The sequence below is a fragment of the Epinephelus fuscoguttatus genome, linkage group LG21, assembly GCF_011397635.1.
Source record: "Epinephelus fuscoguttatus linkage group LG21, E.fuscoguttatus.final_Chr_v1".
Lineage (NCBI taxonomy): Eukaryota > Metazoa > Chordata > Actinopteri > Perciformes > Serranidae > Epinephelus > Epinephelus fuscoguttatus.
In genome coordinates, this window is record NC_064772.1 from 21779061 (window position 1) to 21796769 (window position 17709).

The 17709-nt window shown below is 43.0% G+C and overlaps 1 protein-coding gene across 2 annotated transcripts in view; it reads right to left on the minus strand.

Moving 5' to 3' along the window:
* The window catches only part of arfgef1 (ADP-ribosylation factor guanine nucleotide-exchange factor 1 (brefeldin A-inhibited)), a 73642-nt gene that overhangs the window by 46929 nt on the left and 9004 nt on the right, over window positions 1-17709 (minus strand). For both annotated transcript variants that reach the window (XM_049565234.1, XM_049565233.1), the window contains exon 2: window positions 3233-3263. In XM_049565234.1, coding sequence (XP_049421191.1) covers window positions 3233-3263 — 31 coding nt within the window. The remainder of the gene's footprint in view (window positions 1-3232; window positions 3264-17709) is intronic.

Consider the following 17709-nt stretch of genomic DNA (forward strand, 5'->3'; position numbering starts at 1 on the left):
ATATCTAAGGTTTTCATACCTCGTCCAAGGCATTCAACTATTTCACGCTTTTCAGCAGCAGAGAGATCCTTTTTCTTTCCCATATTGCTTGAAAATGGTGGTCTGCTTAATAATGTGGAACATCCTTCTTCAGTAGTTTTTCCTTTAATTGGGCTCACCTGGCCAACTAATTATCACAGGTGTCTGAGATTGATTTCAGTGATCCAAAGAGCCCTCAGACACAATACCATCCATGAGTTTAATTGAAAAACAAAAAAATTAATCTTTATGACACTTAAATACAATTTGTATAATAATTTGGAACGCGGTGTATAGCGTACATAGCAATGGGCTGCATAGCAACGGGCTGAGCTAGAGCAGTCGGACTCGTTGCACTCACCGGTTTCCATTCGCCACAGCACGGTCTTCTGCCTCCCTTCTCCTGCTCAACAGATGAAGCATTAGCAGAACAAGGTTGTTGTCGTACTGCTGCTTCAAGAATATAAGCAAAACACACCCGAAAAAGGCAGTAATAACGGCGTCGTCAAGCATCTTGTTATCCGGAGCGAGGACCACAGTGTTTTCTTCCGGTAAACGTAAACACGTAACATCCGCCCCGCCCCCTATCCAATCAGAAACCTTCCCTGCCCCAAACCTTGCGCAGACCTGAATAAAGGCGATTGAACGGATCTCCCATGTAAACCCTCATTCGGAATTAATATTTCCCATGTAAACTACCTGGAAACACTTTAATTCCGAATGATTTCATTCAGATTCATTTCATTCCGAATGAGAAGCTATCATGTAACCGTAGCCAGTGACTGAAAATATCTACAAATTAGGGAGACAATGAGAGCTGGGTGCTCCTTATTCTTCAAGCAGAGGACCAGATCAACCGCCATGTAGGACAGAAGGTAAATTATCGCTACTGCCGTGTTATGCCATTGTTATTGTTTGGAAAGCGCTGCTGACGTGCATTTGGCACACTGGAGGCCGATGCTGTTGTGTTACATGTCATGCCTGTTTTGATTCCACGATGCCAGGATGCTATTTAAAGTCACACACTAGAGCAGAATGATGTCACCCTCATCTGATTCTGTGTAAAAATGCAAAGGAGGCATAAAGAAGGGACTTAGTAGCAGCCCAACAGCGCGATCTCGACGTTAAAAGGGCCACTGTTAACCTCCTGTGTACACTGGGTTGCTTATCTACAAAAAAGACTAATTCTTTTAAACAGAAAGGAGAGTAAACCAGCCGGATTCTCCAGGGATTCATGGCAGGGGGAATACCTGAACTTGCTAAATATGGAACGAGCAGCCTGCCTATTAAAAGACACTCCTCAAATAGTAGCTTGTTCCCAATTGAAAAGGCTTGTATATAAGATTTCATGTACATTGTGGGTTCTGGGTGTCACCCTCACAATGTTGATTAGTGTTTCCCAAAGCCAAAGATGCTGTTCTCAAATGTCATGTTTTGTCCACAACCCAAAGATATTCAGTTTACTGTCACAAAGGAGTAAACAAACCAGAAAACACACTCATTTAAGAAGCTAGAATCAGAGAACTTTTTTCGAAAGATAATTAGTCAAACCCATTAATTGATCATCAAATTAGTTGGCGATTAATTTTAATAGTTGACAACTAATGGATTAATCGGTTTATCATTGCAGCTCAAAGAGGTATTTGCTTAAAGCAATATTGACAATGCATCTTAAATGTTGAGTTTGACAGTTCACACTTGACAACAGCCTTTGGCAAAAGTCTAACCCTGTCTCCACTCATGGTCCCCTTACTCTCTTTACCCTGGAGCTTTCAACAGAACTGTATCACACTGTCTTCTCCAGCAGCTGACGTTTCGCTCATTTGTCGTGAAACTGTTGAAGGAATAGTTCAACATTTTGGGGAAATATGCTGATTTGCTTCCCTCTCAAGAGCAAGATGAAAAGATCAATACCACCTGGAGTCTCCTCCGGTTGCCTGGCAACCTCATGGTGACGGGACCTTGAGCGTGGAGCATTTAGGAAATGTTTTTGTCTCCCTGTCTGTAAAGGTGGTGTTACAGTTAAGTGATTTGTAATAAAATTAACAGTTAATTATTCCATTTGTTTGGGTCATTACATTCACTTTACACTTTATTTTGACAGCGTTCCCTAAAGCACCAATCATTATATCTCTTTGTGTCAGTATCTAAATGTTAAATATCCTAGTGTTTAAATTGCAGATATAGCTGAGTGCTCCTTCCCATCTGGCCATTTCATCTACTGTATAAATATGATATCAAGATGTATGTTTGCAGAGTGATACTGCGATAGATTTTGCCCATCCCTACTGCTGAGATTTTAAAGATGTCCTTGTTAAATCTGGCCTTGTGTCAGCTGAGCTGCAGAATGAATGCACATAGGGAAACAATTTAAATAGGACTGCAGGCACACACAAAAAGTATATTTGTATTGCTGAGTAGCACTGTGAGACTATTGCATCTTCAGTTTATAACATGAAAAATAGGTGAGAGTAGCGAAGTGCCTGAGATGAATCCAGAAGCAGCAGCGTCTGTGTGAGCTGAGTGTGGCCGCACATGCGTCTATCTAACTTTGATCTAGCAGTGCTAACCTTAAGGGTAAAATTTGGATGAAATTGGTCACTGGTAATGCTAATTTGGAGAGAATGGAAAAGCTGGAGAGAGATAATGGGGAGTGAATATGAAGGGAGGGACGGTGTGTGAGGGAGGGTAAGCGGCAAGGGATAAAAATGTAAGAGGGAAATAAAAACGAAGCGGCAGGAGGGAGAGAGGATGGGGAAGAGGAGAGGTGGCACTCATGCTACGTTTCATTCCATGCCCATGTTACTTGGCAGCCCATACACGAGCACGCCAAACACGCGCGCACGCACACACACACACACAAACACAAGCACATACAGACTCTCAAAAACAAGTTGAGCATTAGGCGGGGGTTCGTGAAGAAAGCCATTAATGAGAAGGCAAGGGGCTGCTGGGAACAGGCCAGGCAGAGAGACACAAACAAAAACACACTAGAGGCTGCACGCACGCACACACGCACACACACACACACACACACACACACACACACACACAGAGCTAATCCCCTTTACTAGTCTGAACACAGGGGAAAGCAACAGAGAGGCTTGCAGTTGAGCCATGAATTTTACAGTGACTGAACATGCAGAAAGAGAAACAAAACCAATTAAATGACCCTCGATGCCTTATTGTGGTATGTAATTAATCAATTGCTTACCTTAATTTTTCTGATTCCTCTTTGATTTCCTCTGAAATTAAAAAAAAAGACAGGGAAGAGAAGTTAAATTAGTCGAGTATAAGCTTTGGGGAATGTAAATTCTGCTGTATTTTACTCCACTAATGACACTGTAAGGATTAGACTTATTTATGAAGGATGGTTTTAAGAGAATCTTCTCTAAAAACTCCTTAATGCACAACTTAAGTGTCTGCACATCAGGTCAGTAATGTTTTTCAGAGCCAGAGCCTTTTAGCTGCAGCTGTGTGTGTGTGTGTGTGTGTGTGTGTGTGTGTGTGTGTGTGTGTGTGTGTGTGTGTGTGTGCAACTAGCAATTTCACTCCCAGGGGATTAGGCTGTATACTGTACACACTGTGCTGACACTTGCAGCACATATAACTGCACACATCTGACACAGAGAGAGTTCTCTAACACACTTGTGTTAAAGTATTCAAGCAGAGAAATGTGCGCAGTGTTTTTCTCTTTTTTTTTTTGTCATCGTGTCGTCATGGTGACGGTCTTGTTGACGTCCCAACGCGGTGCAGAACGGAGCCTGGTTAATGTATTGCCTCAGCTGCAGCTCAGACCCAAAAATGTAATCATTATTCACTCGGCGGCGTGTCCGTGAGCCAGGCCAACATTTGTGTTTATTTCACAGATCTCCAGGCATGAAAGCAGTTGTATGAACTTGCTGAGCACTGGCACAGAAGAGCAGAAAAAAAACAGAGACAGACACACAGAGGGAGGGATGAGAGCGATAGAGAGACAGAAATAGAGCTAGAGAGAGCGATAGAGAGGCCAATTGGTGCTAGACATTAAAGGGGGCCTTCAATGAGGAAGCTTTTTAAAACACAGTGGCAATCGGCAAAGTCCTCACAGAATTGCACCAGCCTGTGATGGTTGGGAAAAACCCCAGTAACGCAATGACAGCCCAATTATTTCACTGCTGGAAGGCTAACAGTCCTTTCAAAGAAATCCACTTGGCGAGAATATTTAGCACTTAACACTCGGTGGAATTAAATTAAGGCTGGTTTTAACGTTGTTTTACTGTACTACCCATTAGGGACATGCAGAGGAAACAGTCATGAGGGGACAAAGCAAAGCCAGGTGTCATTTTTGATTCAGAATCAATACATCCGTTACAATCATGCAGTCACAACCGGCCTGCAGGAGCGAAAGTGCTCCACTCCCTGTGGATCCAAATGTGACGTGAGATCCAGGCACATATGACCTTGTCATCTTTTCATGTCATTATTCTGAGACAGACTGAATGGGATCATCAAGCCTTGACCCAAGTCTCAACTGTCTATCCGTTTTGTGCTCTAACGCGTGCCTGCGTGCGTGTGTGTGTGTGTGTGTGTAACATCCTGAGTGTTTGCTGCACTGCTTCCAATGCCTTGTACACACACAGACTGCTGCAATGCACCTAATTAGTCTGTTGATTAATTTTCTATTTATCAGCTAACTGTTCAGTTTAAAAAATGGCCCAGAGTCCAAGGTGACATGCTTAAATGGCTTGTTTTGTCTCATTTTTAATCCAAAATCCAAATACATTAAAATAATACAATGAAATAAAAAAGAGCAAAGCATCCTCACATTTTAGAAGCTGCAGATATTTGTTTTTTTTATTATGAATGACTCAGAAATATTGTACATTTTCATGATAATGTCATTCGATTCTATTTGTTTCTTTATTTTTGCAGTATTTCCTTTATTTTCATTTTCTCTTACTGTATTTGTTGTGCGCCAAAACACCAAAGCAAATCCCTTGTATGTGAAAACCTTCTTGGCAATAAACCAGATTCTGATTCTGATTGATCAATTAATAATACGGCTGCGACTAAAGATTATTTTCCTTATTGATTAATATTTGAAGATGCTACTCTCGAGTAACTCGAGGGGCAGCGCTCAATCTGACATGAATGGAAGTTCTGGCTCACACTGACAGACTGATGCCGTCAGTGTGTATCAGCATCAGACGTAACAGGAACAAACAAAAACAGAGGGATGGATGGACGGATACTGAAGTGCTGGGAGAGAACAGGCACGGCCAATTAACTTGTTATAATGATGATAACTTTCTCGTATTAGCTTCGACCTTTTGATTTCTTTTGTAGGGACATTTTTTTGAAAACCTCTCATTATATTGTGTTTGTTTTATGTCTTTTCCTCTTGATCGTGCTGTCACAACTGTCTGACTGCAGGTTTTTTCCTACTCTGAAATAAAATCTGACATAATTGTATGAATATGTTTTGGTTCTTAAGCGAAGGGTACTGACTTAAACAGTAAGTGCCTCATAACTACTTTTACTGCTGCTTTTTGTCCTGGCCATACCTGTATCACAACAGGGTTAATTAATCTGCAGATGCCCCAGTTCAAAATGAGACCAAACTTTTCAATGGATGTCCAATGTGGCCAGCCTGATGAAAGTCACCAGTGCACCTGCTCTGCGCGCCCAGTCATGTTGAAGCAGAGCGTTAGATTTGAGTAATTTTACACACAGAAGTCGAACTGTTTTGGCTTCCTGTACCACTGAGTATCACTCATATGAAGGAATGGGGCCCCGCCTCCAATTCTGTGTCCAGTTCTCTTTATACATCCATGCCTACAACAGACAGTGAAGCTTGTAATTTTTTGGTAAGCCTATTGCTGTAACTGTATTTCACTTAACTGCTTCTGCTACACGATTTTGTTGATCACTTGCAGCCTCTTCCAGCCAGTTAAGAGGAGTGACAAGTCAGCAGTATCACCACAACCATTAGACGTCCTTGAGTGCATGTCATACATATGCACACAAAATATTAGGCTGATTGGTCCAGTAGTATGCAAGATTAGCTGGGACAGATGGATGGCCAGATACACACACACACACGACCAAATGCATGACCCCTTCCATGTTTGCGCCTGGTGGAGATAATTTCATATTTAAGAAGCTGAAACCAGCAAATGTTTTGCATTTTTGCTCGATAAATCACCGCCCAGTTAGTCATTTATTATCAGAATTGCTGTGGATTAATTTCCTGTTCACTGACTAATCCATTAATTGACGACTTGTTTCTGCACTAATCATAACTATCATAAATACTGCATTATAATACCCATGAATATTCATCAACGTAATCCTCTCGCTCTGTGTGTTCGCTTCAAACTTTGAAATTCTTGACAACCAATCAGCATTTTTTACTACTACAAAGTGAATAATCAGCACAGTCCGATCTTTTATCTCTCCCAGCTACCCTTTCACTTTAGCTAGAGTGCTAGACAAAGCCCGACATCATAGAACTGGACCCGAGAGAAAACTAGAGCAATATCACACTGTACTGCACGCTACAGTGAGAGAAAACGCTGCATGTCTGTCTCTCTCCTGCTCTGCTCAGTGTCTGTGTGAGTCTGCCACTTCGTAGTCCATATCATAAAAGTTACAGCAGGACTCTGGAGGTCTCCTCTCCAGGATGTGTGAAATTACAAACACACACTGACCTCAGGCTATTCCGCTTTTAATATCAGCTTTACCTCAAATGATTTCTGTAGTGCAGGGTTATCAGATTTATGCAAATACACACACACACACACACACACACACACACACACACACACACACACACACACACACACAGGAGTCAGAAGACAGGCAGGTGGGCACACAGGCAGCAGGTTTGATGGGAGGGGTGGGGATTGTCATATTGTCTGTTTAAGTAACCGTCAGATAATTAGCTTGGTGTGTCAGGAGTGTTGATGAGGAATTGTCACCCAAGGATTTGAGCAGCGAAACCATGGTAACGGTGGGTGGTGTTGGTGCTGAGAAAGAACAGATATATAAGTGCTGGATACTCCTGGGACTGGGCAGACGCGAGCCGCAAATTAAAGCTGTGGAATCACGTCTGATCTGCCAGCTACCGGTTTCAAAACAAACACGCGCAGTTATAGAGTGCAGACATATGCCGGGAGGCTGAGTGGGACTGAAACACACACGCGCACACGCGCCCGCGCGCACACACACACACACACACACACGCAAAACTACACAATTATTTATTAAATTATCTCCCGTTTTTATCAGCTTCACCACGATATAATCAGAAGACACACTGAAATGAATGAACCCAGTATGTGAAAGAGAATACAAATATTTTAGTCTGCATTTGTCTCGAAGCAGACTTCACTCCACAAACTTCACAAAATGGCTAATCATAGTCTGATCAGGTGTCTTAAAATAAACCAAGCACTAGATAAAAACTTGCACAGAAGCCGAGGAATACTTTACTGGTAGAGGAAAAGTTTCATTTAGCAGACAACTTAAATAAAACATTAAACAGCAAAGTTCCAAAGCAGCTTATAAATATAAAATATCCCCAAATTCCTAAAAAATATCTGGTATTCTGTGGTTATTTAGTTAGTTGCTTTAAAAAAAATGACTTTATTCCGTACAGGCGATAATGTGCCCACAAACAGCAGCCTTTTGTCAATAATTAACCCGATCCCACTCTCCCTCTACCTCCTCTCTGCAGCATTCATACAGTAAATACAGCTGACCTTGAAGACGCTGTGTTCTGTGCCCTGGTTTGTCCCTGCACCCTTGTATAATCAAAGAACAACAGCACCAGCAGTAGTTCAGTGTGGTGGGTAAAACCTCCTCCACGCTGTTAAAACACACGACTACAGCGATGCAGATCAAACTGAATGTCCCACCACTTTTTAATCTAATGAGTCCACATGGAAATGATCAGGGCTTTTTGTGAATCAGCTAGTTAAACTTTGAAAATGTGAAACTGAAACTCAAGAAACTGACTCCCACAATGACAACAATTAGTATATTGATTGCAAAAACGTCCATCTCACTCTCCACACATCCATTATTCTCCCAAAGAAGTCGCAACAATTTTGTGAAACTACTACTGTGAAAACTAAGACACAATAGGGTAAAGCACTTGTCTGAACTGATGTAGGTAAACTTTAAGAACAAATTTGTACTGGATTGCTATAGGTTTTTCATCATATTACTTAGAGGAATACTTTAACAGAAAGTGAAACTTAATCAGTGCTTTAAACAAAGCCAAACTCAGTTAGTTTGTTTGTGTTATTGTGTGACTTTGGCGTTTTATAGGGTTAGTTCAGATTCATATTCACACATTAGGCAAAAGGTGAGATACACCCTGGACAGGTTGCCGGACTCCTTTAGATTGTAAGAAATTTAGATTGTGGGAGCAGGCCAGAGAAAACCCACGCTTACACAGGGAACACATGCAAACTCCACGCAGAAGGGCCCCAGTCGGGTTTGAACAGGGGTATCTCTGGCTTGGCGGTAACAGTGCTAACCACTGTGCCACCATGTCACCTCTCTCCCGTGTTCAGCAAGGTAAAAATACTATTTTTGTCAATGGAGTCTGGCTTTGAAAAGAGCACAGATAAGTTTCACTTTCTGTTCAGTTCCCCATCATAAAGGGCTGTCTGTTAGGAAGTACAGAGCCTATGACTGGATTATACTACACGAGTTATTTGAAAGTTAAGTTTTTCTGTTGTTAACAGCAGACCCCAGTTACCTCAGTTCATCAAGAATGTTCACCATTTTTGGACTCTTTGTTCCCCTAAGGTATGCCAGTAAAACAAAGTCTTCTTCACGAATTCATCCAAACACAGGGTGAGTATCTGATATACCAACAGTCATTTGGGGGGTGAAATATTCCTTTAATACTCAATTACAGGCTTGCTGTGCTGTGCTGTTGCTTCAGCAGAGAGGAATAGAATTACTGTGCTCCCCTTAAAACAAACACTGACACTGAAACACTACTTTTACCAAACCCCAGTGGGGAAGCAGCATACATAATACACCTATTTCACTGACCAGATTAATAAGAGGAGATACTCTGTAGCCCGGACCAGACCGCAACACAAAGCCTGTGAGAGCTCCATAATGTATGAGTGCAGCCTGCTAAGCCCTCAATCACCTCCACCATTTCACTCATCTTCAAGGTACTCCTTCCCTCTTACCCTGACTTTGACCCAGATCCTTACAGTAGATGACAGTAGGACATTAAATGAGCATCAATGCCAGCATGTCAAATGCCCCCTTGGAGAGAGTCATTTTAGGCCCACATTTAACTTTTCTTCCATCATCAAGAGACAAGTGGTTCAGATACAAGTAGAATCTTCCTATTCCTCTGGTGTGTTATTGCATCGGGCTGCTGCTGCGGGTACTTGAGCAGCAGTGTCCACAAAAGGCCAGTTAACCAATCCAGTCCCAACCAGATACTTTGCAAGTGAGAGCCTTTTACTCTGGTTTCAGTTTGTACTGAATCCCATATACCCTTAGGTTGTCATCTATTCAAGGGCCCCCCTAAAGCTTCCTCTAAGCTCGGGAGAAGGTCAGTCAAAAGCTGGCTAATCATTTCTCCACTCTGCTCTGGAGTGACTGCAGTCTCCAAGCCCGGATAAAGGCGAGTGGGCAGAGGGAGATTTCTGAGAGCCAGCAAGTGTACAAAATGGACATGCATGAATGCAGGCGGGTAAAGGCACACACACCAGTCAGGTACTTCCCCACTGTCAACTGGAACTCTAGCACCTCCAGTATCATATTAACAACCTTTGGCTCCCTGTTGGGGAAGTTAAACACTTCCTAAATTTCAGATATTATTCTGCACCTGCAGCCTCAGCTACTGTTTTGATAGCATGACACACACAGTTGCTGAGTCAATGCCGCCAACCTTTATGACATGATTAATTCATGAAACATATCCTCCTTGGAACTTATTATTGGATATCTCCATGTCTAGAGGAGACCAAACTGCACAAACATCCCTGTACGTCAGCCTTGGTGGCAGACTTATTAAAGCAAACATAATAGCCCCGGTCCCTCAGCACAACAACGATATACGACACCTGCATGACAAGGCCCGCTGTGAAAAATACATGAAGTGATGAAGACATTGAGACAAAAGCTCGGCACCTCAGCTCGAAGTCAGCTCACGCAAAACAACAAAATGCCGCCTCTGTTTGCCATAATGTAACACTTGCATGGCAAAATACGACATGCATGGTGCACGTGTCATCAGCACTGTACTGTACGAAGACTGTGGGCCATATGACAGCTGTGGAAATACCTATGGAAAGGATAGTTGTTCATTTGACAAAGAAAAGCACAGTAACCTCACAGCTTCAGGTGACAGTGTCAGATTGAGATGCCAGGATAAACACAGCCTGATTTAGACTGAAAGACGGCAGCATCACACTCAGTCGCTGAACTTGACACATGCAAAGAAAGATTTCTGCAGTGCTTCATATAATACACATTACAAAGGGGCTTATCAGTGATCCCTTCAATCACATTTACACTGAGCTACGGCAAAAGCTGATCATGGCTTAGATATCAAGTGCACAATGTTGTAGTCAGCCTCTTAGGATGCAAATGTGCAGCTGTTAACAGATAAGGATGATGAATCGGCAAAGGAAGTATTTGGAAACCCTGAGCCAAAGGTTAGAAGCGGGATTGGAGCAGGGTTAATGCTTCAAATCCCGGGAATATCTGGGGGAAAATCTGAGCTGAGTGAACGAGGAATGTGCTCCCCTCGTGCAGCAGCTACAACCAAAATCCCTGGAGCCCTGCAGTTTACACCCTATTGCTCCAAATGTGAGTTTATGTATCTGGATAAAAGTAAACAGTGTTGCTAAAAGATGTGCATGCATATTCATTAAAGCCCTACTGAATAAATAAACAACATAGAGAGGGCTACAACCATACAGTGTTTGCTAGAGGGTGAAGCTACAACACATGATGATGCATTTCAGAAGTTACAACATCCATTAACACATACAAGCAGAATGGCAGTCTGCTTTCATGGTGGATCACATCAAAGTCCAACTGCTTCTCGAGGCAGCATGACAAAACAACCTGCTTGTCGTCTCTCGCTGCTGACGAGAGCTACTCGCAGGCTAACTTGAGTCTTCCTGGGCACCACCCTGCCTTAGTAGCGTGACAAAGCATTCCTAAGCCAGCAGCAGCGGTGGCGGCGGCAGCGGCAGCAGTAGCAGAGCACCCTGCTGGGAGTGTCCGCCACAAGGATGACTGCTCACTAGGACCATTAACGCTGCAATCATAGGTCCCACTGCCTCCCCGAGTGTATTTGTGGTCATGTAATGTATGCTTGTGCAACAGTACATTTAGGAAATGTAATGCCATCAGTTACTTATGCTGCACATAAGGAATATTAAAACAGCTTTGCAGCTTAATCAGTGCTGATATTGCAGTGTTCATGTTTTTAGTATCTTATTTTTCTAGCTGACTGCGAGTGACCACGACACAGTTACCCTGACAACTGAAACTCTCGTATTAAAGGTACCCCGTGGAGTTTTTAAAGAGGACCTATTATGCTTTTGCATTTCTACTTGAACATGTTTACAAGCTTTAATGGTCATGAAACACTTTATTTTCCTCAGACTGTCTGTGTTGGAACACCTGTGTTCACCCATCTGTCTGAAACACTCCATTTTAGCACCTCTCTTTTTGATCCTCCCTCCTGAAAAAGTCTGCTCTGATTGCTCAGCGTTTCTGGGTCTTCCGTATCTTCACCAATCTTGCATATCTCTGCGCTGTTGTTGTTCCTGAGTGAATGACTGTAACGGAGTATAGCGGGACAATAAAATCTGCTAAACCAAAATCCTGATAACTGGACATGTTCCAGCAGGATAATGATCCAAAACAATAAAGCAACCAAGATTACATGTTTCCCTGATGTTAGCAAGTAGCTACATGTAGCAATGTAGGCTACATAATGTACTAGCAGTAGCCTGCCAGGAGCAGATGACCGTATTAAAGAATAAGTCATGAGCTGACATCATCTTGTAGCAAAGTAGAAACAAGACTAGGTCCAATGCTAGCAAATAGTTGAACCGTGTATGAAATGCAAGACAAGAGGGCATTTAATTTGAAACAGGGAGTTGGTGGCATATACCCAGTCACGGACATTCGTTTGCGCTTACAGAGCTGGCCCCATTGTTGCAGTTCAGCCCAATGATTCATGTAAATATATTTCAAATGAAGACCACTTCAGTCACACAGCAAAAGGAACCTGTTTTCTCTGAAGCTGAACCCATGATCAGCTCCTTTTCTCTCGATTTAACACAACCGTCTCCTCTTCAGCTCCAGTCGGCGCTGTACGTCCCAGCCAGCATGACTCGTGGAGGCTGCACAGCCATCAGACACTATCAGGGCCAAATTCCGCAAACATCGATAGTTTGTAAAACACACTTTTGGCACCAATTACCACAAAGAGAATATTTGTCATTGTTGCGGCACCCATTCCAACACTGTAACCCTTAATGTTCACATCAATAAGTGTCTTATTGCAACCTTGTCCTTGATAACGACAGCACAACCTGTTCTGACACTGTAACATGTATTTACATTTAAACAAGGGCTTGTGTCAGACACAGTTGTTCCTCAAACAAATTGATGAGGTCAGCCGGCTAGTTCCTTATACTGGCTAGCTTGCTAATTCTGCCATGTTTTTTGCACTGTCGTTACAGTTGTTACAGAAAATGAGCCAAACAAAGTTCTCACTAATTTTATGATAACAGTGTGCTTCAGTACAATGTGACAACAACAGCGTGTTGATGAAGCATTAAGTTGTGACATTTTACCCATGTAGCAGCTGGCTAGTTAGGTATTAGCTTGCTAATTCCACCATGCTACCATGCCACACTGGTGTCCTCAGCTCTGTCTACGTGTCAGTGCCTATTCATTTCAAAAGAGTAATGGCCAATGGGGAAATACCAACACTCACGTCATCAGTCAGTCATCCATGGACAGACTTTTGTGTTTATAGGGCGGGCCTCGCCTCTGTGGTCTAGTCAAAAACAGCTGAAACATAGTGTTCAGAACAGTCTGAAGACTTACAGGGGTTGCTTTTAAATACGTTTACCTCGCTAGCTGTTTAATATTTAAATCCGACACTGTACCATTATATCCACCCATCAGCCCAAACATTAAAACCACTGGTGGGTGATTGATCATCTTGTTACAGTGCAATGCTCTAATGGGAAACCTTTGATCCTGGCATATATGTGGATGCTATTGGACGTGCTCCACCCCCCCGAACACCGTTGCAGACAAAGGCACCATGCCACATCACAAAAACTGCTCAGGAATGACCCGAGGAACGGGACCATGGGTCAACCTGGCCTCCAAATACCCCAAATCCCAACCTGATTGAACATCTGAGGGACATGCTGGTACCCCAGGGGTACCTCCGATCCATGGTGGGTGCTCCTTGGACCGGACTTGGCTCTGACCTGTCGAGGCACGGACACAGGACATTGGTTTCTTATACCAATGCTTCATTACTTCTTCACTGTGAGTAGCGACCCATTCATCCCTTATCATATTAAACACAGGTCCATAACACAGCTGCACATTGCTGCCATAGCCTAAAGTAGGGCTACATTATATTTGTAAACCAGTCAAATTTTGTTATGCTTGATAGCTTGACTGCCATTACAAAATGGAGCCTACATCACAGCTTTCCTATAGAGTTTTGTGAAGGGTCATATATAGAACACCCGAGGAGAGTGAAGTGTCAGTGTGAGTGTGTTGAAAAACTTTTTTTTTCTTTTTGTTTGGACAGGATTTGCATTTTTGTCCCGAGCATAAACAAACACAGAAGTCCAAATGTTGTCTGCAACCAGCAGCAGCTCATCCAAGGTGCAGTACATCTGCAAAATGATGTGTAAATAGAGGCAAAGCGACCATTATTTCAACCCGAGGGGGCTCTGCTCGCTGGTGCATGCTGTCAATGTGGACACTTTATTCAAAACACCCGGCTGCTTGTTCATGCAGCCCTGCAGTTCTCTTGCAAAGCTGTGTGTCAGGAATACATCATTGGTTTTTAAAGGTGTACAAAAAGAGATAGTGCATCTAAGGTGCGACTGTTTACAGCAAACAAAGTAATGCTGCAGGTATTTGCCTACTTCAAAATGCCTTGGTCACTCCTTAAACTTAAAAATAAAAACACGGAAAAACAAAAGGAGATATCTCTTACTAAAGCCTAACAAAGAGCTGTTTGACACAGTACCCCTCCCCACTTACTGGACTCCCTCCTAGTCTGATATGAATGTTTTCTGAGTAGACTTCAACAGTGCGTAGAGCAGGTAGAGCCAATGACAGGCCGCGGTGTCTGCACACACCTGGGTAAATATTCTTGCTGACTAAAGCTGTTGGATCAACACTAATTCAATAAGCAGACATTCTGCCAGCAAGATGTTCACACAGAGAATCACAATCAAACATGCACAGATACAGTACACACACTCATACATGCACACACACCAAAAATCCCATGTGAGCTCTAACATTTCATCAATTAAGACACGGCGGAGCCTGCACACGGCTGCTCCCCTGGCGGGAGGGACGGAGATAAACAGACAGCTCTCCGGAGACGCTCTGCAGTACGTCACAAGACCAGCAGCAAGAAAACAGCTCGCTGGGAGGGGACGGCCGGTTCAGACACAGAGTGAGCGGAGAGAAGGGAGAGAAAGCAGCGACAAGGACGAGGCTGGCTTCCAAAACAAACTCGCTATATAAACCTGTCTCCCGCCAGCTCCATGGTTTGTGTCCATGAGCTGCACGAGTGTGTGTTTGTGTGCGCTCATATTACGAGGCTACTAGAGGGGAACAGTATGTAAGGTCTCATTTTAACACTGTGGAGAGACATGTTTTGGTTTGTGCTGTGTGTGGCCTTTCACAATAAAATCCTGTACGCCAGAAAGGATAAAAGAAAGAAAGAAACTAGAAAGGGTTTCATTGCATCCTAATCACTCCCTGCCCTTTGGGTGGGTAAAGAATCTGCAATATGATAACACAGGCTCCTTCTTAATGGGCTTCCAACAGTCTTTACATGTACGCAGATACAGAGGAGAGGTTAGAGGTCATTCCCTGACTCAGTTTCCATCACCTGAGCGAGGAGCTGGGGACTGAGAAAGGGCATCCCTGCATCCCGCAGTACCATTTCCATTTCAAAGAGCTTAGAGCCCATCTGCATCTGGCATGGATCCCATAGTTGGCTCTAACCACTCCGTATGCAGCTATCAGCTAAAATTCAATTCAGTGCCCGAATGCTTTCACCTCAGTAAAACACGGTGGTCATGGTTTCTGTGTGACTCCAGATATGGACCACTGACTGTGCAGTATGTTCAAGCAGGTAAAGAGGAAAGAAGGTGTGAGTGTGGCTGGACAGGATAAGAAAAATAAGTTGCAGAGACAAGAAAAGGCCCCTCAGGACTCAGATGGACATAAACTGTGGCTGTATGATGGTGCAAGATGTTAAAAGTAAAGTTTTATCTCCACTGAGTGTCCAACACTGACCCCATTATCCAGGCTGTGAACATTATTACATCTCTGGTGTATTTATTAATCAAGCAACGGCATTTTGAGAACAGTTTGTAATAAGGCAACGTCCACTGGCATGATAATAAAGACCACAGTGTAGCTATGTGCCACTAAGACAGGCTAATCAGCGGATGAATCTATGTGTAGGTGTTTATCCACCTCCTACCAAACACAGATAAACACGGGGCAGCTGCGACCCCCACGGAGAGCCTGAGAAAAATCAGACCCCTGACATTTCTATTGTCCAGGCTGAAAGGAAAGGTTGCACAGCAGTAATTACATTTGGAGGGGAAGAAGCAAACACTGTCAGAGGTTGTCTGGGCTACCTAATCGTGTGTGCGTGCACGCCTGTATGTGTGCATTACGTCTGTGTGCGTGTGTCCAACCCCACCCCCTCACCCACACTTGCATAAGCCTGTGTCTAATCACTAGTCTCACTCCCATGGCTGAATCAGGGCTCTCGTTTTTTTAGCCAAAAAGTCACACACAAAAAAAACTCGGCCTCCACACGGCCTTGATTACTCAGCTGTTGGCTTTGTTGTTGAAATGAATTAATCTTTAATAACGCCGCTGCTGATACATGATTTGGCACTTTTCTGCTCCAATGCTATGAATTGCACTTTCTGTCCTCTGAAATGGGGTTATTATTATTGTGCAGGACTGTGCTGCACAAGCTGGAGATAATAGCCGCTCAATGGAAGATAAATATGTGCACTGTGAACTGCATCCTCCTCAGCTCATCCGGCCGAGGTGCCCTTTCTCATCCAACCTGCCCTCCTTTAGGTCCCAGCATGCTTAGCAGCGAGCTTTGATGGAAATTTCACCAAGGTGCTCTATATGCACGACAACTACTGCAGGTATTGCCCATACTGTTACATATTCTAAAGAGGTTGTAATCGCTTCTGGACATATCTGAGAAAGAAAAAACTTTTTAGACAGATAAGTGTTGGGCGCCTGATACACGCTCTCGTCGGCTTGCATTGGGTCGTCTCTTCACTTTTTGGATAAACGAGCAAAACTGAAACCTAAAAAGTTGTTTATTAATCTAATCTTTGCTTTAACCCCAGGATTAAACCTAAAGGAAACCTCACGCCTAACTGTAACCTCAGACATAGATGCTTTTTTAATTGTTTGTGATCATTTATTTACATAGATATGAAAACACTTGAAAAACAAATGAATTTTACCTTGCTGCTGATGAATTCTCACTTTAACCATCGTAAAGTTAGACTGGAAAATACGAACAACTAAGTAAAGCTTAAAAATATTGCCATTTAGATGGACTAAACCATGCCCAACAACAGAAATCTGCTCAGATAGGGTGGGCCTGTATTCTGATGTCAATGTAGTATCTTGCATCAATAGATGCCCCAACAATCTTGCAAGGCAGACGATCAGTTTCCATGTGCATTAATGCTTGACCATTTTGTATATTCATGTTTTCCTATCATTTGTATACATAATCAAATTACAAGAAAAAATGAATAGACCAATCCTATAGAGCACCTTGGTGAAATTTCCATCATAGCTTGCTGCTTAGCATGCTGGGACCTAAAAGAGGGCAGGTTGGATGAGATGGGGCACTTTGTGTATTCATATACAAATAATAGGAAAACATGAATAGTATACCCTCTATGCTTTTATATTTAACATGCATTGAATAAACCAATCTCATATAGTATACGTGAATTATTCAGTTTGCCTAATTTACCGAGCTTTAGAAATAAAACTAGCCCATAATTAGACACTCAGTCCACCACTGCATTTTAATCAAAGCAAAATAATTCAGATTTTTGTTTTGCATTCTTTTTTTCAGGATTATTTTTATGGGTTTATGGGTTTTTATGGACCAACGGCTGCTGCAGCAAGGACATAGCCTTTATACATGGGGCACCTGCTCTACCAGGTGAGCTACTGGACACCCCTTGTTTTGCATTCTTACAAAAGGTACATACAGGTTATCACATAACTGTGCACTCAGAGCATGGGCTGAGAGTGAGTGCACTGCTGCGTCTTGCAAAACCAAGCCCATCCAGGTGAAATGCCCCGTTTTCAGGGAGTCCCGTTAATAGAGGTAACTGAGCTGACATTGCTAGGAGGCGT